Source organism: Cherax quadricarinatus, chromosome 39 (genome assembly GCF_038502225.1).
Source record: "Cherax quadricarinatus isolate ZL_2023a chromosome 39, ASM3850222v1, whole genome shotgun sequence".
NCBI classification, from domain to species: domain Eukaryota; kingdom Metazoa; phylum Arthropoda; class Malacostraca; order Decapoda; family Parastacidae; genus Cherax; species Cherax quadricarinatus.
This window is the reverse complement of record NC_091330.1, coordinates 7058391-7081045: the sequence shown is the minus strand read 5'-3', so window position 1 is coordinate 7081045 and position 22655 is coordinate 7058391. Positions and strand designations below refer to the sequence as shown.

General features: G+C 38.4%; 1 protein-coding gene across 8 annotated transcripts in view; it reads right to left on the bottom strand.

Annotated features, from left to right (window-relative positions):
• Nucleotides 1–22655, bottom strand: part of LOC128696307 (uncharacterized) — a 69220-nt gene that overhangs the window by 6397 nt on the left and 40168 nt on the right. For 6 of the 8 annotated variants that reach the window (XM_070092326.1, XM_070092330.1, XM_070092322.1 and 3 more), the window contains 8 exons: nt 22293–22527; nt 19584–19742; nt 11721–11882; nt 11299–11445; nt 9149–9391; nt 7796–7971; nt 2226–2342; nt 1949–2101 (listed from right to left, as the gene is read on the bottom strand). In XM_070092326.1, coding sequence (XP_069948427.1) covers nt 1949–2101; nt 2226–2342; nt 7796–7971; nt 9149–9391; nt 11299–11445; nt 11721–11882; nt 19584–19742; nt 22293–22527 — 1392 coding nt within the window. The remainder of the gene's footprint in view (nt 1–1948; nt 2102–2225; nt 2343–7795; nt 7972–9148; nt 9392–11298; nt 11446–11720; nt 11883–19583; nt 19743–22292; nt 22528–22655) is intronic. The other 2 variants (XM_070092323.1, XM_070092324.1) reach the window with 2 other exon arrangements.

The following is a 22655-nucleotide window of genomic DNA, read 5'->3' as shown; positions in this document are numbered from 1 at the left end:
GTAATTGTATACAGGAGAAGGGGTTACTAGCCCATTGCTCCCGGCATTTTAGTCGCCTCATACGACACGCATGGCTTACGGAGGAAAGATTCTTTTCCACTTCCCCATGGACAATAGAAGAAATAAAAAAGAACAAGAGCTATTTAGAAAAAGGAGAAAAACCTAGATGTATGTATATATATATATGCATGTGCGTGTCTGTGAAGTGTGACCAAAGTGTAAGTAGGAGTAGCAAGATATCCCTGTTATCTTAGCGTGTTTATGAGACAGAAAAAGAAACCAGCAATCCTACCATCATGCAAAACAGTTACAGGTTTTTGTTTCACAGTCATCTGGCAGGACGGTAGTACTTCCCTGGGTGGTTGCTGTCTACCAACCTACTACCTATATTTGAAATATACCAATGAAAATACCCAATTTTCATACAAATGCAAGTGCATATACAAAATTAACCACCCCATGATCTAAACCAATAAGAAAAACTTTTTAACATGCTGGCTATCTCCCAGCAAGGAGAAAAGAAAAAAACACTATCACTTCTAGTATTCATAAGATGGTTCTTAAGACCCTGGAAATAAAGGGGTAGTACATATTTGCACCTTTGGCAATACAGCTATTGAACAAGTTCTAATGTTTTCTGGGGTGTCTAGCTAGGAATTTGGGGCAGAAGGAGAAGTCTCCCATACACTCCTAAAAGGATTGTGCAAGGAACATTATCCAAGGATGGCTATTCCCAAGTTTAAATTCACTATGGAATGGCTGAGTGATGGATGTGTCAGCCACTGCCTGGAATTTGGCATCAGCAACTTGAGAGGAACCCTGTACAAGAACAATGAAAACTTGGTTGCTTAATTTATGGAAAATAATTGCCCATTGACCAAACCATAAAAAGCCCAGGAGTGCCAGAAAATTGTGTCCATATCTCAAATGAAAGTGAAGTATTCAACAATACTAGACCACATGCACAATTCAATCTGCAAGATATACTACAAACAAGGCTGTGCATAATAGAAGATGCATCAAGTATAGTCTGTACCCTACATTATTCCAGGATACAGAAATATTCCTGTATGTGATAAATGGTTAAAAAACCAACAACTTGTTGGTTTTTTTAAACCATTTATCACATCTGTCAGACACTGCAGCATCATGGGATCTTGGTACAAAGAATTCTTCAAAACTTGTCCAATCTTTGGATGAAGACCTACTTCGACTAGTGGATGGTATCACTATGACCCCACCTCCTGCTGCTTTGCCTCGCCTGACTACAGTATATAAGCCATATCTACGGCCCTATGCTGTACGTTCTACAAGATTGATGGACTGAACACACTGACTCCTGGCTGAGGGACTGATTACCTCATCAAACTCCTCTCCTTACACCTTTCTGCTTTGTATTGGACTGATGAAGCCACTGTGTGGCAAAACGTTTCCTCAATAAAGATTCTCATATGTTGCATAAGTGTCTCAATCTTCAGAAATATTCCTATTCTTGTATTTTAACCATTAGTTATCAGCCTTAAAAACCACATTTTACCATGTATATTATCTCGGGCCACCCTGCCTGGTGGGAATCGGCCAGTGTGATAATAAAAAAAATATTATTATCAAGCTCCAAAATGAAAAGTCAATATATATCAAGATGTCCTGAAAACACAATTTTGCCCTTCATCGAAACTACTGTACATCTCTTGCCTACAGTAAATACTGCCAACCATTTCTTCCTTTTGACAGTACTTTACCCTAGTTCTTACTCAACATTATATATATGCCAGTCTGAGTTTAGATTATAAGCTTAAACTTGACAGCTCTTTAAAATTTATTACACTACCCTCCATATTTGCTTAAGTAGATGGTGGATGATACAACTGTTATGACTTCACAACAGCAGATGGTAATGTAAAAACTAAACTCTTAATAACCCTGCAACATGAAGTGGAAATCTTACTTGTCTACCAAGGCTTCTGTGTACGTTGTGTAGCCCAGGAAGGAGAGATGTGATATGAGAGCTTGGTTAAGGGAAGATGTACTATTCATCAAATTAACAGCCATCACTTCCACAATGGGGGCACTTACAATGATGCTTGGAATGTTTGTCACACTGGAAGAGAGGGGGAGGGAAAAAGCTATACTTTTACTATTATTAAAAACTTTAGTATGAACCATCAAGAAAAATGCATAATTCAAGCTGCTGAAAATTTTATACCTGGCAATATCAGAAATACCTCTGTCCTGCATGCATTGAAGCACCCATCAAGAATTTCTTAGGATGGAGGTACATTACTGCTCCCACACCTATCTCCTGCATATCCATTTCCATTGTTGGAACTTCCACTTTCAGGCTAATGGAAAGAAATGTCACGCATTAATTGAATGTTACCTTAAATTCTTTTTTTATAATTTGTTAGGCATATCCATCTCAGGACAATGATCCAAAGGAAGAACTTGCCATCACTTGCTCTAGCTCTCTCTGGAAACTCTCAAAAGCTATCTCACTTTTGAAGTGAAGGGATTGTGCTTTGGAACCTTCAAAACAAGTCCAGACAGCCCACTTCCCACACCTTAATAAATAATAAATGTTGCTCACACTTCAATAGCATGCCATATCACAGAGAACTCTCTCTCTCTCCCACTTCGACTGAACATGCTCTAGTATTTATTATTATTATCACACTGGCCGATTCCCACCAAGGCAGGGTGGCCCGAAAAAGAAAAACTTTCACCATCATTCACTCCATCACTGTCTTGCCAGAAGGGTGCTTTACACTACAGTTTTTAAACTGCAACATTAACACCCCTCCTTCAGAGTGCAGGCACTGTACTTCCCCATCTCCAGGACTCAAGTCCGGCCTGCCGGTTTCCCTGAACCCCTTCATAAATGTTACTTTGCTCACACTCCAACAGCACGTCAAGTATTAAAAACCATTTGTCTCCATTCACTCCTATCAAACACGCTCACGCATGCCTGCTGGAAGTCCAAGCCCCTCGCACACAAAACCTCCTTTACCCCCTCCCTCCAACCTTTCCTAGGCCGACCCCTACCCCGCCTTCCTTCCACTACAGACTGATACACTCTTGAAGTCATTCTGTCTCGCTCCATTCTCTCTACATGTCCGAACCACCTCAACAACCCTTCCTCAGCCCTCTGGACAACAGTTTTGGTAATCCCGCACCTCCTCCTAACTTCCAAACTACAAATTCTCTGCATTATATTCACACCACACATTGCCCTCAGACATGACATCTCCACTGCCTCCAGCCTTCTCCTCGCTGCAACATTCATCACCCATGCTTCACACCCATATAAGAGCGTTGGTAAAACTATACTCTCATACATTCCCCTCTTTGCCTCCAAGGACAAAGTTCTTTGTCTCCACAGACTCCTAAGTGCACCACTCACCCTTTTCCCCTCATCAATTCTATGATTTACCTCATCTTTCATAGACCCATCCGCTGACACGTCCACTCCCAAATATCTGAATACATTCACCTCCATACTCTCTCTCTCTCCAATCTGATATCCAATCTTTCATCACCTAATCTTTTTGTTATCCTCATAACCTTACTCTTTCCTGTATTCACTTTTAATTTTCTTCTTTTGCATACCCTACAAAATTCATCCACCAATCTCTGCAACTTCTCTTCAGAATCTCCCAAGAGCACAGTGTCATCAGCAAAGAGCAACTGTGACAACTCCCACTTTATGTGTGATTCCTTATCTTTTAACTCCACGCCTCTTGCCAATACCCTCGCATTTACTTCTCTTACAACCCCATCTATAAATATATTAAACAACCACGGTGACATCACACATCCTTGTCTAAGGCCTACTTTTACTGGGAAATAATTTCCCTCTTTCCTACATACTCTAACTTGAGCCTCACTATCCTCGTAAAAACTCTTCACTGCTTTCAGTAACCAACCTCCTACACCATACACCTGCAACATCTGCCACATTGCCCGCCTATCCACCCTGTCATACGCCTTTTCCAAATCCATAAATGCCACAAAGACCTCTTTAGCCTTATCTAAATACTGTTCACTTATGTGTTTCACTGTAAACACCTGGTCCACACACCCCCTACCTTTCCTAAAGCCTCCTTGTTCATCTGCTATCCTATTCTCCGTCTTACTCTTAATTCTTTCAATAATAACTACCATACACTTTACCCGGTATACTCAACAGACTTATTCCCCTATAATTTTTGCACTCTCTTTTGTCCCCTTTGCCTTTATACAAAGGAACTATGCATGCTCTCTGCCAATCCCTAGGTACCTTACCTTCTTCCATACATTTATTAAATAATTGCACCAACCACTCCAAAACTACATCCCCACCTGCTTTTAACATTTCTATCTTTATCCCATCAATCCCGGCTGCCTTACCCCCTTTCATTTTACCTACTGCCTCACGAACTTCCCCCACACTCACAACTGGCTCTTCCTCACACCTACAAGATGTTATTCCTCCTTGTCCTATACATGAAATCACAGCTTCCCTATCTTCATCAACGTTTAACAATTCCTCGAAATATTCCCTCCATCTTCCCAATACCTCTAACTCTCCATTTAATAACTCTCCTCTCCTATTTTTAACTGACAAATCCATTTTTTCTCTAGGCTTCCTTAACTTGTTAATCTCACTCCAAAACTTTTTCTTATTTTCAACAAAATTTGTTGATAACATCTCACCCACTCTCTCATTTGCTCTCTTTTTACATTGCTTCACCACTCTCTTAACCTCTCTCTTTTTCTCCATATACTCTCCCCTCCTTGCATCACTTCTACTTTGTAAAAACTTCTCATATGCTAACTTTTTCTCCCTTACTACTCTCTTTACATCATCATTCCACCAATCGCTCCTCTTCCCTCCCGCACCCACCTTCCTGTAACCACAAACTTCTGCTGAACACTCCAACACTACATTTTTAAACCTACCCCATACCTCTTCGATCCCATTGCCTATGCTCTCATTAGCCCATCTATCCTCCAATAGCTGTTTATATCTTACCCTAACTGCCTCCTCTTTTAATTTATAAACCTTCACCTCTCTCTTCCCTGATGCTTCTATTCTCCTTGTATCCCATCTACCTTTTACTCTCAGTGTAGCTACAACTAGAAAGTGATCCGATATATCTGTGGCCCCTCTATAAACATGTACATCCTGAAGTCTACTCAACAGTCTTTTATCTACCAATACATAATCCAACAAACTACTGTCATTTCGCCCTACATCATTTCTTGTATACTTATTTATCCTCTTTCTTAAAATATGTATTACCTATAACTAAACCCCTTTCTATACAAAGTTCAACCAAAGGGCTCCCATTTTCATTTACACCTGGAACCCCAAACTTACCTACCACACCCTCTCTAAAAGTTTCTCCTACTTTAGCATTCAGATCCCCTACCACAATTACTCTCTCACTTGGTTCAAAGGCTCCTATACATTCACTTAACATCTCCCAAAATCTCTCTCTCTCTCCTCTACATTCCTCTCTTCTCCAGGTGCATACACTCTTATTATGACCCACTTTTCGCATCCAACCTTTACTTTAATCCACATAATTCTTGAATTTACACATTCATATTCTCTTTTCTCCTTCCATAACTGATCCTTCAACATTACTGCTACCCCTTCCTTTGCTCTAACTCTCTCAGATACTCCAGATTTAATCCCATTTATTTCCCCCCACCGAAACTCCCCTACCCCCTTCAGCTTTGTTTCGCTTATGGCCAGGACATCCAACTTCTTTTCATTCATAACATCAGCAATCATCTGTTTCTTGTCATCCGCACTACATCCACGCACATTCAAGCATCCCAGTTTTATAAAGTTTTTCTTCTTCTCTTTTTTAGTAAATGTCTACAGGAGAAGGGGTTACTAGCCCATTGCTCCCGGCATTTTAGTCGCCTCATACGACACGCATGGCTTACAGAGGAAAGATTCTTTTCCACTTCCCCATGGACAATAGAAGAAATAAAGAAGAACAAGAGCTATTTAGAAAAAGGAGAAAAACCTAGATGTATGTATATATATATGCATGTGCGTGTCTGTGAAGTGTGACCAAAGTGTAAGTAGGAGTAGCAAGATATCCCTGTTATCTAGCGTGTTTATGAGACAGAAAAAGAAACCAGCAATCCTACCATCATGCAAAACAGTTACAGGTTTCTGTTTCGCAGTCATCTGGCAGGACGGTAGTACGTACTTCCCTGGGTGGTTGCTGTCTACCAACCTACTATTATTTCTGGATCCTTAAGCCCCCTACCTTTCAATCTATTGCAACCTCCTCCCATTCCTTCTTCAGACCCCCTTCACACACTTCCTTATGTCCATCACAGATTTGTATACTTTTTGAACCTATCTTGCCTCATTCTTAATGCAAAACAAAACTAACAACCTCTGCTTGCAATTATGCCTTTCACATCATTACTACTTTAATTCTTTTCACTCATTCACTAAATATTTACTCATCAGTACGATATTTTAACTCCTTTCAACCTCCTCGCAATAGATGTAAAATAAAGTATGCTTTACACTCATACAAAACCTTCAACATCTAACTTCTTGATGCATTCTTGAAAGTTTCCTTCCCTGAGAGTTATCTCAGCTTGAATTTTCTAATCTGCTAATACATCAATTAAGCAACAATATTTGGTCTATTTTGCAACTTTTCATTAAGTGCAAAGTCAATTTAAATTATCCTGTCATGAACACTGGCATGTGGATCCTGTCAGTGTAGAGGAGGCTCTAAATGGTGTAACAAAAGAGGGGATAGTAGAAACTATTATTATTGACAGCAAGCTGAATAAAGTTTATATTTATCTAGGAGCAGCATAATGAATCTTTTACATTAGGGTCAACTCTGAATTACATGTGTGTCAGCATATGGACCAGATTAAAAAAGCAAGCCTGGTCATGGACCAGGCTGCAGGGGCAATGACCCATGAAACTCCCTCCAGGTAGCACTATGTGCAGCATGAGATGTCATCTTGAGGAACACTTCAAAGCCTGTGTGATTACTTATTTTTAATTCCCTGTGTACCAATAGAAGCAGAACTATGCTCATGGCATCCAATTATTTGGTTTATAGTAAAACCCCCATACTCTGCAGATTCGGTTTCCGTGCTTTGAATTATCCATGGTTTACTGTGGCCCGAAAATAACCCTTTCGTTTAATAATGTCGCCAAAGCACAAAAGTAGTGATGGTGGCAGTTCTTCATAGCCTAAGAGAAGCCGTGAAGTGCTTCCCAGAGAAAAAGCGCTAATTCTAGACTTCTTGTGCATAATTAATAAATTAAAATATCATAGGTACATATGTAAGCAAAAAGACTGGTATATAGGGTCTGCTACTATCCGCAGTTTTGGGTATCCATGTAGGTCTCGGAACATATTCCCCATGGATACGGGGATCTACTGTATTTTCAGTTGTTGTAGCATTTACTACCTTTTGTAAACTACAGTACTGAATTTATTAAAAAACTGCAGTAAAATTACACAGAATATTTATTGTTGAAGCATAGAAATTGAATAAAGAATTAAAATTTTAGTTTAGGTACAGTAATTAAATACTCTAATTACTATATAATAAATATGAATTGCCTATTTCTTTTTGTTATAAAATGTTACCCAAGAAATAAAAAGCAAAAAATATTTTTTGGATTTCTTTTCTGTATGTGAAATCTTAAAGATGCCCAGACAATACCAAATTCTGTAGATTGTTATATTCAGACAAGAAGGGCTAAACCCATCTGGGTCTTATAGTACTGCAACCTAACAGATTATTCAATTACCTTGCAACATACTGGTCATGAGAACGGGAGTTGATCGAGAAGCTGGTGTTGCTCTCAAGCTGCAGTGTTGCCAGCTTTGCCATAATATCTCCCTCATGATATATTGTCACTGGTGGATGTTGCTTAAGAAAGCTAATTATATTCATTTTAATCAAGTTAAGCAATTTCCACACATCCTGAAAAGTGTAACTGTAGTATTTTAAAACACTAATATTAACAATCAACTAAAAGATATTAAAGAATTTCTTAACTTTAATTAGATTTAATCAACACTTTAATTTTACAAATTTTAGATGGAAATTATTTATTAATTTATACTTCCTTCAAACTATAACATGGTTATTGAATACTGTAGCAAAGGAGAAGACTAGAGACAGGTTGATCAAGAAGTTCATCACTAAAATATCAATTCATAATGAAACACAATATTCTTAACCCCTGTCAGTTTGGTTTCAGGCCAAATAAAAGTACAAATAATGCTCGATTCATTCTACACAATAAAAAAAAACAATGAATATCAGATAGACCTCTTCGGTGACTTAGAAAAAATTTTGATACAGTAGACCACAACATCCTACTCTTAAGCAATGGACTACCTCAATGATAATCACATGATTAAATGAATATAGGGATACTGCAAGGGCAGAATCTCTGTTTCTTTTAACATTAATGACCTACCACATGCATCTCAAATTAGTTTTATTTGCAGATAACATTAATTTCCAATCCAGGTCCAGTTGAACCTGGAAAACAATCTATTTCTTTAAGTATATACATAAATATTACTATAAATGGGTAAACAGTTAGCATGTGTATAAATTTAATACAGTTCTGACTCCTCAAGAGAAGCTCCTCCATACCAATGAGAGGCTACTGATGAAATGACTTGTACCTGACTTCCCCGTTCTTGGACTGAACCTGTTTGCTTCCCATTTCCCCAGGCACAGTACAACCCCTGTGGGTTTTAGTGCCTCCCTAAATACAGTTCTGAGAAGAAACTTTCAATATTTAAAAAAAAAAACCCTCATTATGTAAAACATTTCAAGCAGACTACAACTAGCACTTACAATGTATTGGTACTCATTAGGCAGACTAAAATTAGCATTTATGAACAACTGAATACCAGTACAATGCTAACACATAAATTTAGGTGGCATCTGACATTCAGAATAAACATTTTCTGTACATTATAAAGTGGATTAGATTACAATGGATTATTTACCTTCTAAAATTACATAGAAGGAATGTAAATTAAAAGTGAAAATTCTTTTTTACTACTTAGCTCTCGTGGACAAAAGCGAAAAGTGGATTTTTTAAATAGTCATGGTAAATATAAAACATGAATTTACTCACAGCTATAGTGGGTGTGCACATCTTCATGATAATCTGTTGTACGGCAGGCAGAAATACATCAAGACTGATAGGCATGTTCACTGGGTTGAACAGCTGGTTAAGTGCTCTCAAAAATTCCAAATGCTCTCCAGGCAAGAACATTGCATCCCGGTTTTTTATCAGATGCAAAAGCTGTTCAGTCAGTCCTGTGACATTTTGTAAAGGTATTGTATATCCTCTATTTTGAAGAATAAGTTCTGGATTCTGGAATACCACAAGTGAAATCAATATATGAATTTACTCTTACATGTACTATTAAGGGATAATTCAGCATGAACAATTTCTGTGCAAAATAAAGGGGTCTAGATTACAATATGGAGGAAACAAATGAAAAAGCTAGTAAATGTCTGACTACTACATATTTATTATATCAAGTTCAAATTTTTTTTTGATGTTTTAAACTACCAGAAGAGAGGTTTTTGTTCCATCAGGTAGGTTGTTCCAAATTTTAGGTCTTTGATTTACATGAAGCATTTACTAAGGTTGAATCATGTATGAAATATCAGATGTATTTGGAGGGAGAGAGTATGGAGGAGGTGAACGTATTCAGATATTTGGGAGTGGACGTGTCAGCGGATGGGTCTATGAAAGATGAGGTGAATCATAGAATTGATGAGGGAAAAAGAGTGAGTGGTGCACTTAGGAATCTGTGGAGACAAAGAACTTTGTCCTTGGAGGCAAAGAGGGGAATGTATGAGAGTATAGTTTTACCAACGCTCTTATATGGGTGTGAAGCGTGGGTGATGAATGTTGCAGCGAGGAGAAGGCTGGAGGCAGTGGAGATGTCATGTCTGAGGGCAATGTGTGGTGTGAATATAATGCAGAGAATTCGTAGTTTGGAAGTTAGGAGGAGGTGCGGGATTACCAAAACTGTTGTCCAGAGGGCTGAGGAAGGGTTGTTGAGGTGGTTCGGACATGTAGAGAGAATGGAGCGAAACAGAATGACTTCAAGAGTGTATTCAGTCTGTAGTGGAAGGAAGGCGGGGTAGGGGTCGGCCTAGGAAGGGTTGGAGGGAGGGGGTAAAGGAGGTTTTGTGTGCGAGGGGCTTGGACTTCCAGCAGGCATGCGTGAGCGTGTTTGATAGGAGTGAATGGAGACAAATGGTTTTTAATACTTGACGTGCTGTTGGAGTGTGAGCAAAGTAACATTTATGAAGGGATTCAGGGAAACCGGCAGGCCGGACTTGAGTCCTGGAGATGGGAAGTACAGTGCCTGCACTCTGAAGGAGGGGTGTTAATGTTGCAGTTTAAAAACTGTAGTGTAAAGCACCCTTCTGGCAAGACAGTGATGGAGTGAATGATGGTGAAAGTTTTTCTTTTTCGGGCCACCCTGCCTTGGTGGGAATCGGCCGGTGTGATAATATAATATAATATAATTTGTTTTTCATGTTATGCCTGTGTGATTTGTTGTAGCTTTTCAGGAATTGTACTTATTGCTCTATACATGTGATATGCATAGTAGTAAGTATCGATACTTTGTATGCTCAGTGGGTTCAGGTCTTTGGAGAGTGAGGAAATGGTATTGCTGTCTGGAATCTGAGTGATTGCTGTAATGGCAAATTTCTGTTGGGTTATTACTGGTTTTAGGGGATTGGCTTGTACGTGTACATCTCCATGCACATATTTTTTATTATTTTATTATCACACTGGCCGATTCCCACCAAGGCAGGGTGGCCCGAAAAAGAAAAACTTTCACCATCATTCACTCCATCACTGTCTTGCCAGAAGGGTGCTTTACACTACAGTTTTTAAACTGCAACATTAACACCCCTCCTTCAGAGTGCAGGCACTGTACTTCCCATCTCCAGGACTCAAGTCCGGCCTGCCGGTTTCCCTGAATCCCTTCATAAATGTTACTTTGCTCACACTCCAACAGCACGTCAAGTATTAAAAATCATTTGTCTCCATTCACTCCTATCAAACACGCTCACGCATGCCTGCTGGAAGTCCAAGCCCCTCGCACACAAAACATCCTTTACCCCCTCCCTCCAACCCTTCCTAGGCCAACCCCTACCCCGCCTTCCTTCCACTACAGGTAAAATAAGATGCAACACTGAGATGAAAAAGACAACAATCAAACATTTCCCAGAATGGAGCGAATGCCTCCTTACCTGTAATATATCAAGCAGTGGAAGGTATATACAATTTGAAAAATCTGGAGTGCTCCACATGGGATTCTGGTTTGACAAACGTTGACACTTCTGTTTGGCCTTACCCTGGAACCCTTCAGGACATATTGTTTCATCACTTTGTCCTGCCTGACAAAATATTTTTACTTAATCTTACTTTTTTTAAATGTTGGTAAGCATATTAAGTTTTTTTTACTTACAAAATATGTAATTCATTTCAATTCTCTTTATTTTTACTAATCAAATCAATCTCACAACATGATGCAACATTTGTGCCTTTTTGTATATCTACCTCAATGCTTAATACATTATATAATTTTTTAGACTATTGTAAGGAATGTAATTTTACTGCAGACATCTAGATTTACAAGTGTATTACTGTACTACTTACAACTATCACTTACAGGTGTGGCTTGCCAGACTGTCAAATAAGATGTGGTAGACTGGCAATATGGGACTTGCTGGTTAAGAACATCCACCAAAACAGTTTGCCAACGTTGTTCGATAATGGTTGGACTGCACAAGTTTTCTTTTACTGTCACTAAACACGTCACATTCACCGATTCCTAAATAGATAAATTTTTGACAGTGCAAAAATTGTCCTGTAACAACATAATAAAAATATGGAAGCTCATTTATTAATGTAACTAATACAATATTGTTTTTAAGTACAGTGTATTTCAAATATTACTTTGTCAGTTTTAAGCCCTTAAGTCTCTACTGTGTCTAGTAGCTTTCTGCATACAAGAAGCCTGTGGCTGTCTGCCCTTGATCCAAAACCACTTTAAAGTTAAGTGCAATTCTTGCTTAGATTAATTTAAAAATTCCATTCAACATTGGGGGAAAAAAATCTTACTTAAGGTTCTAACATATACAGTAATACACTAATATAAACTGGTTTAAAATGGCATTGATATTAACTTTTTCAGAGGTACAGAAGAGAGAGTTGCAATCTAACTTCTTTATTCTCAAGGAACTTACTGTTCAAAACCTTTATACTGTACTCTTGGGGAGGGGAGGCTACTGTTCAAAACCTTATGGTACTTTCAAGGGGGTTGCTATTGAAAATCTTTAGAGCAAATCTAATGTAGATTAATCAAAACTTAAGGGTGAGAGTTTGCTATATCTTGGCACATTGCTTCATGTATATGAACACAATAGAACATTAACCCTTTCACTGTCGTGACACCTCAAATTAAAGGTGCTGACAGTGTCACAATAAAAAAAAAATACTTCTGAAATGGTAGAGGAATTTTTTCTGAAGTTTAGGACACCAAAAGTGCAAAACTTGACGGAAAATTATGAAATTACACAAATGCAAAGTTAACTGTCTGGACACAATTTACGCATCAGTTATTTTGCCTACTTTGAGTCCTATTTTAAGCCAATTCTGAGCAATTTCTCTAGTGTGCCTCTGCCCATTCAATTATCAGAGCAATGCAATAGTGCACAGAAGTTGTAACTTGACCAATTATACACAAAATTCAAGAAATTCCAATTTAAAAACCATCTAAAATAAACATTTCAGGCATTCCAGCCACTAAAGCAATTTATCCTCTGCTCATTAATCACATCCCCAGGCCTCTTTGTAACACTTGCCCTCCATTTTGAATCTGTCATTACAAAAAATCTAAGTTTTACCCTATTTCTCAGATAATAAAAACCCATAAAACAGACTAGGAAAATTACCAAAAATCAAATATTTCTGCTGTTCTGAATCATTTCAAATTATTTCCAGTTCTGAAGCCAACCAAAATCATTATTTCATTAGTCTATCTTTGTTAAGTAAAAGGACACAAATGCAACTAATGTAACATTTTATTATGGCAACGTTTCACTCTCCAGGAGCTTTGTCAAGCCGCTTGACAAAGCTCCTGGAGGGCGAAACGTTGCCACAATAAAATGTCACATTAGTTGCATTTGTGTTCTTTTACTTATATTGTCGGTCATTCTACCAAAATTAATATAGTTATCTTTCATTCCATCAACTGGTACCCAGAAACAGGCAATAAAACCATAAAAACCACCCTAGAAAACACTTCTGATTTGCTATTTTCAACTAAACACAAGGTCAGAGGTTTGTTTTTCCCACTGTACACCATAGGGTAGGATTTTTTTTTTTTTATTCTGTGCACACTAACCACAAACCCAATCTCTTGTCTAGGCTAAAATTTACTGTTTGCAGCATATTTGAGGGCAGTGTACAGGAGAACCCTGCTTATACAGCAGGTTAGGTTCCGGGCTACTGCTGTAAAGCGAAAATCATGGTAAAGTGAAACATAGCCTTTTTCACTTTCAAATGCATATAAAAACCTCGTGCTTACACTATTATATATCGTGCAAGAAAGGTATAAAATAACTTTCACTATTATATATTAAGTGAGAAATAGAGCTAGGTCTAAGAAAGGCATAAATAGTACACAAATTACTTCACTTAAAATATTTTTGTCCTTGGCTTATAACGAGTGGTGAACACAGTGGAACCACGGCGTACGAATTTAATCCGTTCCATGGCCTTGTTCGTATCTCAATTTGTTCATATGCAGAGTCAATTTTCCTCATTTAAATTAACTGAAATGGCATTAATCCATTCCTTGGGAATTCCTGCATGACAAAATACGTACTTCAAAATGACGCTAACATCAACTCTACTGCTTATTTATCTATCAATTCATCTAATTTCACCATCACTTGAGGAATGCACAACAGGTGCATCATTGTCAATGTTCAGCATTTCTTCGATGTCAGCTTCCTGTAACTCCATTAGCACATTCAAGATGAGTAAATAGAATTGTCAACGCTTATTGCTTGGAGTTCATTACCTTTGTAAATTGTGAGTTCATTACCTTTGTAAATTGTGAGTTCATTACCTCTGTAACTTGCTCAGCTATCAAAACTTTGGAGTCCAGTCCCTGGACCAATTATGTACCTCTGTAATCTTTTGACTACCGCCCACAGGATGGGTATGGGGTGCATAATAAACATATTAAACTAACTAACTTATTGCTTGAATACGTTTATTCTGCTAGTAGGTTGGATTTGTGAAGGACCAGCCTAGTATGGGCCAACAGGCCTACTGCAGTATTCCTCCTTTCTCCTTACTGCCTTGCATGGGCCAGTAGGCCTTCTGCAGTGTTTCTCCATTCTTATGTTATTATGTGCCCACGACACCAATCATATCCAGCCCCCTTTCACTTATATATTTGTCTAATCTCTTTTTAAACCTACCCAAGGTCCTATCAAAGCTAAAACCTTGGGTAGTTTCAAATTTAGGTTGGATAAATCTGTACATGAGTGAGAGGGGTTGAATTTGAGTGGGACTTGCACGCGAGTAAATAGAATTATTAAAGCTTATTGCTTGGGTAGCGTTTATTCTGCTAGTGGGTTGGATATGTGAAGAACCTGCCAGATATGGGCCAACAGAGTTGCTGCAATGTTCCTCCTTTCTTATGTTCTTTTGTTGATGAGTGGAACAGTATTCCTAGTATGGTTGAGGCTAAAACCTTGGGTAGTTTCAAATTTGTGTTGGATAAATACATGAGTGAGAGGTTGGATGCGAGTGGGACTTGCACATTGGCATCAATTGCTGGCTGGACAAACACTAAGGAAAATGCAGTAACATTCATAGATAACTGGGACCTCTTCTATGGCAGAAATGACATGTATGCCAGGGATGGGGTTCACTTATCTAGGTTTGGGGTGGGAGCACTGGCCAACACAGTGAAGGGAGCTGTAAGGTCTTTAAACTAGAAATAGATAGAGGTATGGGTTTTTATGGCAAATCAATGTATTCTGAGTGTAGCGATAGCATGAGTTTTAACCCTTTTAGCTCTGACAGAATTTCAGGTTCCCAGCTTATTTCTATAACCATAGCAATGTACTGGTAACAGTTGGAAGCCAAAGAAAACTGGAGGGACCTTCACTACCTTCTAAAAACCTACTTGATTGTGAATCTGGTAACTTTGGCAGCTCTCTGCCTCTCACATATCAACAAATGAGAACAAACCAATATTCCTTTCATAATTCAAGGCTAAAAGGGTTAAGGAAACCAGTTATAGGCAGAATGAGGTAGAGTTATTGGTGAATATAGGAAAGCCAGTGGCATTAGGTGACAAGAAGAGTAACAGGCATAGTGGAGGAACAGAAATCAGCAGGAAGAGAAAAGAGAAAGGAGGGTTTCTGAAAATATATTATACTAATAGTCGGTACGAGAAATAAGATGGACGAATTGAGATTAGTTGCAAGTGCAAGTAACATTGATGTTTTTGCCATAACCAAGATGTGGTTTAATATGAAAAATAGGGACATGCCTGCTGAATGTCACATTCAGGGTTTTAAATTGTTCCAAGTAGACAGAAGTATTGAGAAGGAGGGTGGGGTGGCACTATGTCTGTGATCGTTTAAATTGTTGCATAAAAATCGGTATAAAGTCTGAAACACATATTGAGTCTGGGTAGAATTTTCAGAGGGGCACGAAAAATTTATTTTATGCATTATATATACCATCCCCCAAACCTGGATAGAAACCAAGGAAGACTACTGTGGGAGGAAACTGTTAGGGCCACAAGGCACGATAACGTTGTAATTCTAGGGGACTAACTTTAGTCAGATTGATTAGAATTTTTTTTGACTGGGAATTTAGAATCTAACGACTTTTTAGAAGTAGTTCAGGATTGTTTTTTGAAGCAATTTGTGACAGAATCTACAAGGGGAAATAACCTGCTTGACTTGGTTCTGGCAAAAAGGAATCCCTTGTTAATAATTTAGAAATTTCAGAGGAACTTGGTGCAAGCGACCACAAATCAATTACCTTTAGCATTGAATGGAAGTACGATAGTAGGGATAACTCAGTAACAGTCCCAGATTTTCGCTTAGCAGATGACAATGGGCTTAGAGAACACTTATCTGTTGACTGGGGTAACGAAGAGAGCTATCAATATGAGAGTTTTCTAAACACTATTCATGCTGCCCAAAGAACGTTTATCCTGTATAAAGAAATTAGATCGAATAGAAATGACCCTAAATGGATGAATAATAGGCTCAAATATCTTAGGGCAAAAGAAAGGAATTTATAGGTGCATCAAAAGTGGCAAGGGTCATCTTACGAATCAATATGTCGACATTAAGAGGGACGTTAAAAAGGGGATAAGAAAAGCTAAACGGGACTATCAGATTAGAGTTGCTAGGGATTTGAAAACTAACCCAAAAGGTTTTTTCCAAGTTTATAGAACAAAGTTATAGAAAAGATAGGTCCCCTTAAAAATAACTCTGGGCATCTTACTGACAAGGAGATTGAAATGTGCTCGATTTTTAATAATTATTTTCTCAGTTTTCACACAGGAAGACATTAACAATATCCCAGTAATTAATTTTTATAGTGGGCCTGAAGAAGATAAATTATGTAATATCACACATTTGGAAAATGGTCATGAAACAAATAGACCGACTGAAAAAATAAATCTCCGGGTCCTGATGAGCTTTTTTCAAAGGTTCTTAAGGAATGCAAAATGGAACTCTGTGAACCATTCACTAATATTTTTAATGTATCTCTTCAAAACAGGTGTAGTGTCTGATATGTGGAAGATGGCTAATGTAATTCCTATTTTTAAAGCAGGGGACAAGTCGTTGCCTTCAAATTACCGCCCAATAAGCCTGACCTCAATTGTAGGCAAATTACTAGTCAATTATAGCTGATATTATAAGATGCCATCTTGATAAGCATAATTTGATTAATGACACTCAGCATGGATTCACGAGGGAACGTACCTAACTAATTTACTAACTTTATACAGTAAAGCTTTTGAGGCTGTTGATGACGATAAAGAATTCGATATTGTTTATTTGGATTTTAGTAAAACTTTTGATAGAATACCACTCCAAAGACTGTTAAAGAAAGTGGCAGCTCATGGCACTGGGGAAAAAGTGTTAATCTGGATGGAGTCATGGCTAATGGACAGGAAGCAGTGTGCATAAATGGGGTTAAATCTGAGTGGGGTTCTGTAACAATGGCATTCCACAGGAATCAGTCTTAGGCCCATTGTTGTTTATTATATATATTAATGACCTTGATGAGGGAATTATTAGTGAAATGAGCAAATTCGCCAATGACACAAAGATAGGTAGGTTAACCGATTCAAACGTAAATATCATGGAACTTCAGGAAGATTTAGATAAACTCAGTACCTGGTTAGAAAAGTGGCAGATGCAGTTCAATGTAGATAAATGCAAGGTCCTGAAGCTGGGAAGTGTCCATAACCCTAGCACTTATAAGTTAAATAATGTAGAACTTAGCCATACAGATTGCAAAAAGGATTTGGGGGTTATGGTAAGCAGCAACCTTAAACCAGGACAGCAATGCCTAAGCATATGTAATAAGGCAAACAGATTACTGGGGATTATATCAAGAAGTGTAAGCAACAGAAGTCCAGCAGTTATATTACAGCTTTATCCATCTTTAGCAAGGCCTTGCCTAGATTACGCAGCTCAGTTCTGGTCCCCACATTACAGAATGGACATAAATTCGTTAGAAAACATTCAGTGTAGAATGACTAAATTAATACATAAATCTTAATATAAAAATCTTCCGTATGAAGAGAGATTGAAAACCCTTAAACTACACTCGCTTGCAAAACGAAGAATGAGGGGAGACATGATCGAAGTGTACAAGTGGAAATCGGGTATTTACAAAGAGGATATAAATAAGGTTTTGAGGATATCCCTCCAAGAGAGAACCCACAATAATGGATTCAAATTAGATAAATTTAGATTGAAAAAAGATATAGGAAAGTACTAGTTTGGTAACAGGGTAGTTGATGAAAGGAAAGATCTGCCTAGTAGGGTTATTGAAGCTAAAAAAACCTTGGGTAGTTTCAAATTTAGGTTGGACAAGTACACGAGTGAGAGGGGTTGTATTTGAGAGGGGCTTGCATGCGAGTAAACAGAACTGTCAAAGCTTATTGCTTGGGTAGCGTTTATTCTGTTAGTGGGTTGGATTTGTGAAGGACCTGCCTAGTATGGGCCAACAGGCCTACTGCAGTGTTCCTCCTTTCTTATGTTCTTATCAAAGCTTATTGCTTGGGTAGCATTAAAAATTGAGTTGGGTAAATATTCTGTTAGTGGGATAGATTGTGAAGGACCTACGTAGTATGGGCCAACAGGGCTGCTGCAGTGTATTATTAGTAGTAGTACATATGTATTATTATATATATATTTTTTTTAACAAGTTGCCGTCTCCCACCGAGGCAGGGTGACCCAAAAAGAAAGAAAATCCCCCAAAAAGAAAATATGTGCTTTCATCGTCATTCAACACTTTCACCTCACTCACACATAATCACTGTTTTTGCAGAGGTGCCCAGAATACAATAGCTTAGAAGCATATATGTATACAGATACACAACATATCCCTCCAAACTGCCAATATCCCGAACCCCTCCTTAGAGTGCAGGCATTGTACTTCCCATTTCCAGGACTCAAGTCTGGCTATGTAAAAATAACCAGTTCCCTGAATCCCTTCACTAAACATTACCCTGCTCACACTCCAGCAGATCGTCAGGTCCCAAATACCATTCGTCTCCATTCACTCCTATCGAACATGCTCACGCACGCTTGTTGGAAGTCCAAGCCCCTCACCCACAAAACCTCCTTTACCCCTTCCTTCTAACCTTTTTGAGGACAACCCCTACCCCGCCTTCCTTCCCCTACAGATTTATACGTTTTCCGTGTCATTCTACTTTGATCCATTCTCTCTAAATGCCCAAACCACCTCAACAACCCCTCTTCAGCCCTTTGACTATTACTTTTATTAACTCCACACCTCCTAATTTCCACACACTGAATTTTCTGCATAATATTTAAACCACACATTGCCCTTAGACAGGACATCTCCACTGCCTGGAGCACAGATCCAATTCCCTAGATCAAGAGCCCCTCACCAAGGAACCTCCCTAGAGGGGGAAGTTTTGCATCCTGAAATTTCATTCATATCCAGAAGCAAAAAATCGACCAAGTGACTGTTCATATCCTGAAAAATTCACATGGTGGGGCATTTGTAAGCTGAGGTTCCACTGTATATTTATTGAAAACTGCTGCATTAGCAAAACGCTTTGAATCAAAGTGCTGTAAAGCAGGGCCCTCCTGTATTTACAACAGATCTATGTGAACTGCACAGGCATCCATAATGTAGAACTACGTACAAGACAGTGAAAGGGTTAACCACAACTGCTGGGAAAAAAAAATCCATATGAGAAAAATGCTACTAATAAATTTACCTTTATACCATAAATGTAGATATCTGATCTATTCCAATTGGTGTTCTCAAAAAAATAATGGCCCACATGATCATGTGCAGTGATGAACCAGGAGAATTTGTAGTGCCTGCCACCGTCCCAGTCAGCCATGACAATGCAATTCAGATTTGCACTGCCATTCTGCAGTCAAAAACCATTTACTCATTCAATGTCACTTTAATCTCCAACAAATAACAATGAAGAATTCAGGTACACACCCAGATCCCTCAGATCATACAGGCTCCATATTGAGTACTACAATCAAGAACATCAAAAACTCCAATCTGTACTACCCTGAGGTTTTCCCTGACAATCAAAATCTCTTACCCTCCTTTAGTTTCAACTTTTTATTTATTTATAAAGTTTGAATACCCAGCAAAAGAACTAAAGCAAAGTTTTGCATCTGGACGTAGACCTGCATATCGTTAGCATAAACAATGATAACCCCCATGGGCATCCAGCAGTCTTAACTCAAACAGTAAACAATACCAGTCCAATAAATAATAGCCCAAAACATATTTTTCCCCAGTTTGATAAAGTTTGCTTCCTAATATGCCACTAAAGGCTAGAGAAACCTATACTAGTATATACATATACTAGTATATACATGTATATATTTCTAAAGTTCAAGTACAGTGGACCCTCGACTAACGCTATTAATCCGTTCCTGAGAGCTCATCGTTAGTCAGAATAATCGTTAGTCAAGTTAATTTTCCCCATAAGAAAAAATGGAAATCAAATTAATCCGTGCAAGACACCCAAAAGTATTGAAAAAAAAATTTTTAACACATGAAATATTAATTTTAATACACACAAACTGAAGACATGCACAGTTACATGACACTTACCTTTATTGAAGATCTGGTGATGATTGATGGGATGGGAAGAGGGGAGTGTGTTGATGGTCTTAGTGTTTAGAAGGGGAATCCCCTACCATTAGGACTTGAGGTGGCAAGTCCTTTTTCGGGGTTACTTCCCTTCTTCTTTTAATGCCACTAGGACCAGCTTGAGAGTCACTGGACCTCTGTCGCACAATATATCTGCCCATAGAGGCCTGTACCTCCCGTTCCTTTATGACATTCCTAAAGTGTTTCACAACATTGTCAGTGTCACCATTAAACACTTGTTCAGGTTTCAGTCCTTCACTGTCTATGTACTCCTTGAATTCCTGCACATATTTTTCAGCTGCTTTTTGGTCCAAACTGGCAGCCTCACCATGCCTTATCACACTATGTATGCCACTACGATTCTTAAATCTCTCAAACCAACCTTTGTTGGCCTTAAATTCACTCACATCACCACTAGTTGCTGGCATTTTTCTAATTAAATCGTCATGCAACTTCCTAGCCTTTTCACATATGATCGCTTGAGAGATGCTATCTCCTGCTATCTGTTTTTCGTTTATCCATACCAATAACAGTCTCTCAACATCTTCTATCACTTGCGATCTCAGTTTCGAAAACATAGTTGCACCTTTGGCAAGAACAGCTTCCTTGATTGCCGTTTTCTTGGCCAACAATAGTAGCGATGGTTGATTGGGGTTTTGTGTACAGCCTGGCCAGCTCGGAGACATGCACTCCACTTTCATACTTAGCAATGATCTCTTTCTTCATATCCATAGTAATTCTCACCCTTTTTGCTGTAGGGTTGGCACTAGAAGCTTTCTTGGGGCCCATGGTGACTTATTTTGCAGGTGCAATCACTAAAAAGGCTGTGATAATATGAAATGTTCCGATTGTATGCTTGGAAGCGACCGCGGTGGCTGGCTGGCTTGTAAACACTGGCCAGAAGTGGACGCGTCTCAGACGGAATGAATAGTGTTGGTCGAGTTTTTTAGCGCTAATCGAGGCAAAATTTTTGCGATAAAATGTATCGCTAGTCAGATTTATCGTTAATCGATGCCATCGCTGGTCGAGGGTCCACTGTACTTCAAATTTATAGCAATCTGACTCAAGCAATGACAAGAAATGATATTTATATAAAAAAATACTATGCAAAAAGTTACAGTAACCATCTCAAAGTCCTAATGAAATTAAACGTTAAATGAACTCAAGTTATAAGCTAACTAAATTTTAAATCAATATTCTTAGCATATTTACCAAACAAATATTTAATTTTCAAAATTGACACAGGATATGAAGGTGGTACGTAAATGATATTACATACATAAAACTTAACGATTCAAAGCCATATGCAAGTAGTACATACTACATTGAAAACTATTAACCCAAAGCATTCTCAAATTATGCACAAGTAACAAAAAATTACAAAAAAAAAAATGGGACAGTTGGTTAAGTTGGAAAATTAAAATTTAAAAAAGATATAGGAAAGTACTAATCTGGCACTAGAATGATTGATGCATGCAACAAGTTACCAGGTAGCATCACTGAAGCTAATACTGTACCTCAGGTAGCTCACAGGTGAGAACCCATATAGCATGAGCCAGTAGGCTTGCTGCAGTGCAGCTCCATTGTGTTAATTTAGTGACTATATAAATTTTAGGTAAAAAATAATTTGATTCAAAACATTTGAAAACTACAATGGCAATGTACACAACAATATTATGCCACGAGTAAAGAGCCAAATCCATTTGAGATTTTCAAAAATTACTGTCTTCAGAAAAAAGAAGTAAAAACTAAGGAATTCTGTCCACAGAAATACCTATACAGAAAATCTCTGCTGTGCCCTAACCTTCTTAATTCTGGAAGCATACGGTAAAACTTCCACTTGCAGTGGCTGAGTGAGTTCTGAGACAACAGTGCGGCTGACAGTCTGGTGGTCATTATTAGCAACTTGACAGGTATAGCTTCCCCAGTCCACACATGGGTCGTGACCTTTCACCCAGAGTTCTACAGTGTGGTACTTGATACTCAGTTTTTGGTAGTACTTGACAGTGTATATGCCATTCCTCACAGCCGAGCTGAAGCTGGGGATTAAAAGCAATCTTTTTACATGAAGTAATTATAATTAATCTTTTTCAGCTACAGGCTATCCATACTGCTTTCATGTATTCTCTCACTGTGTGTAAATTGCACCCAGACATTAAGTTTTTCC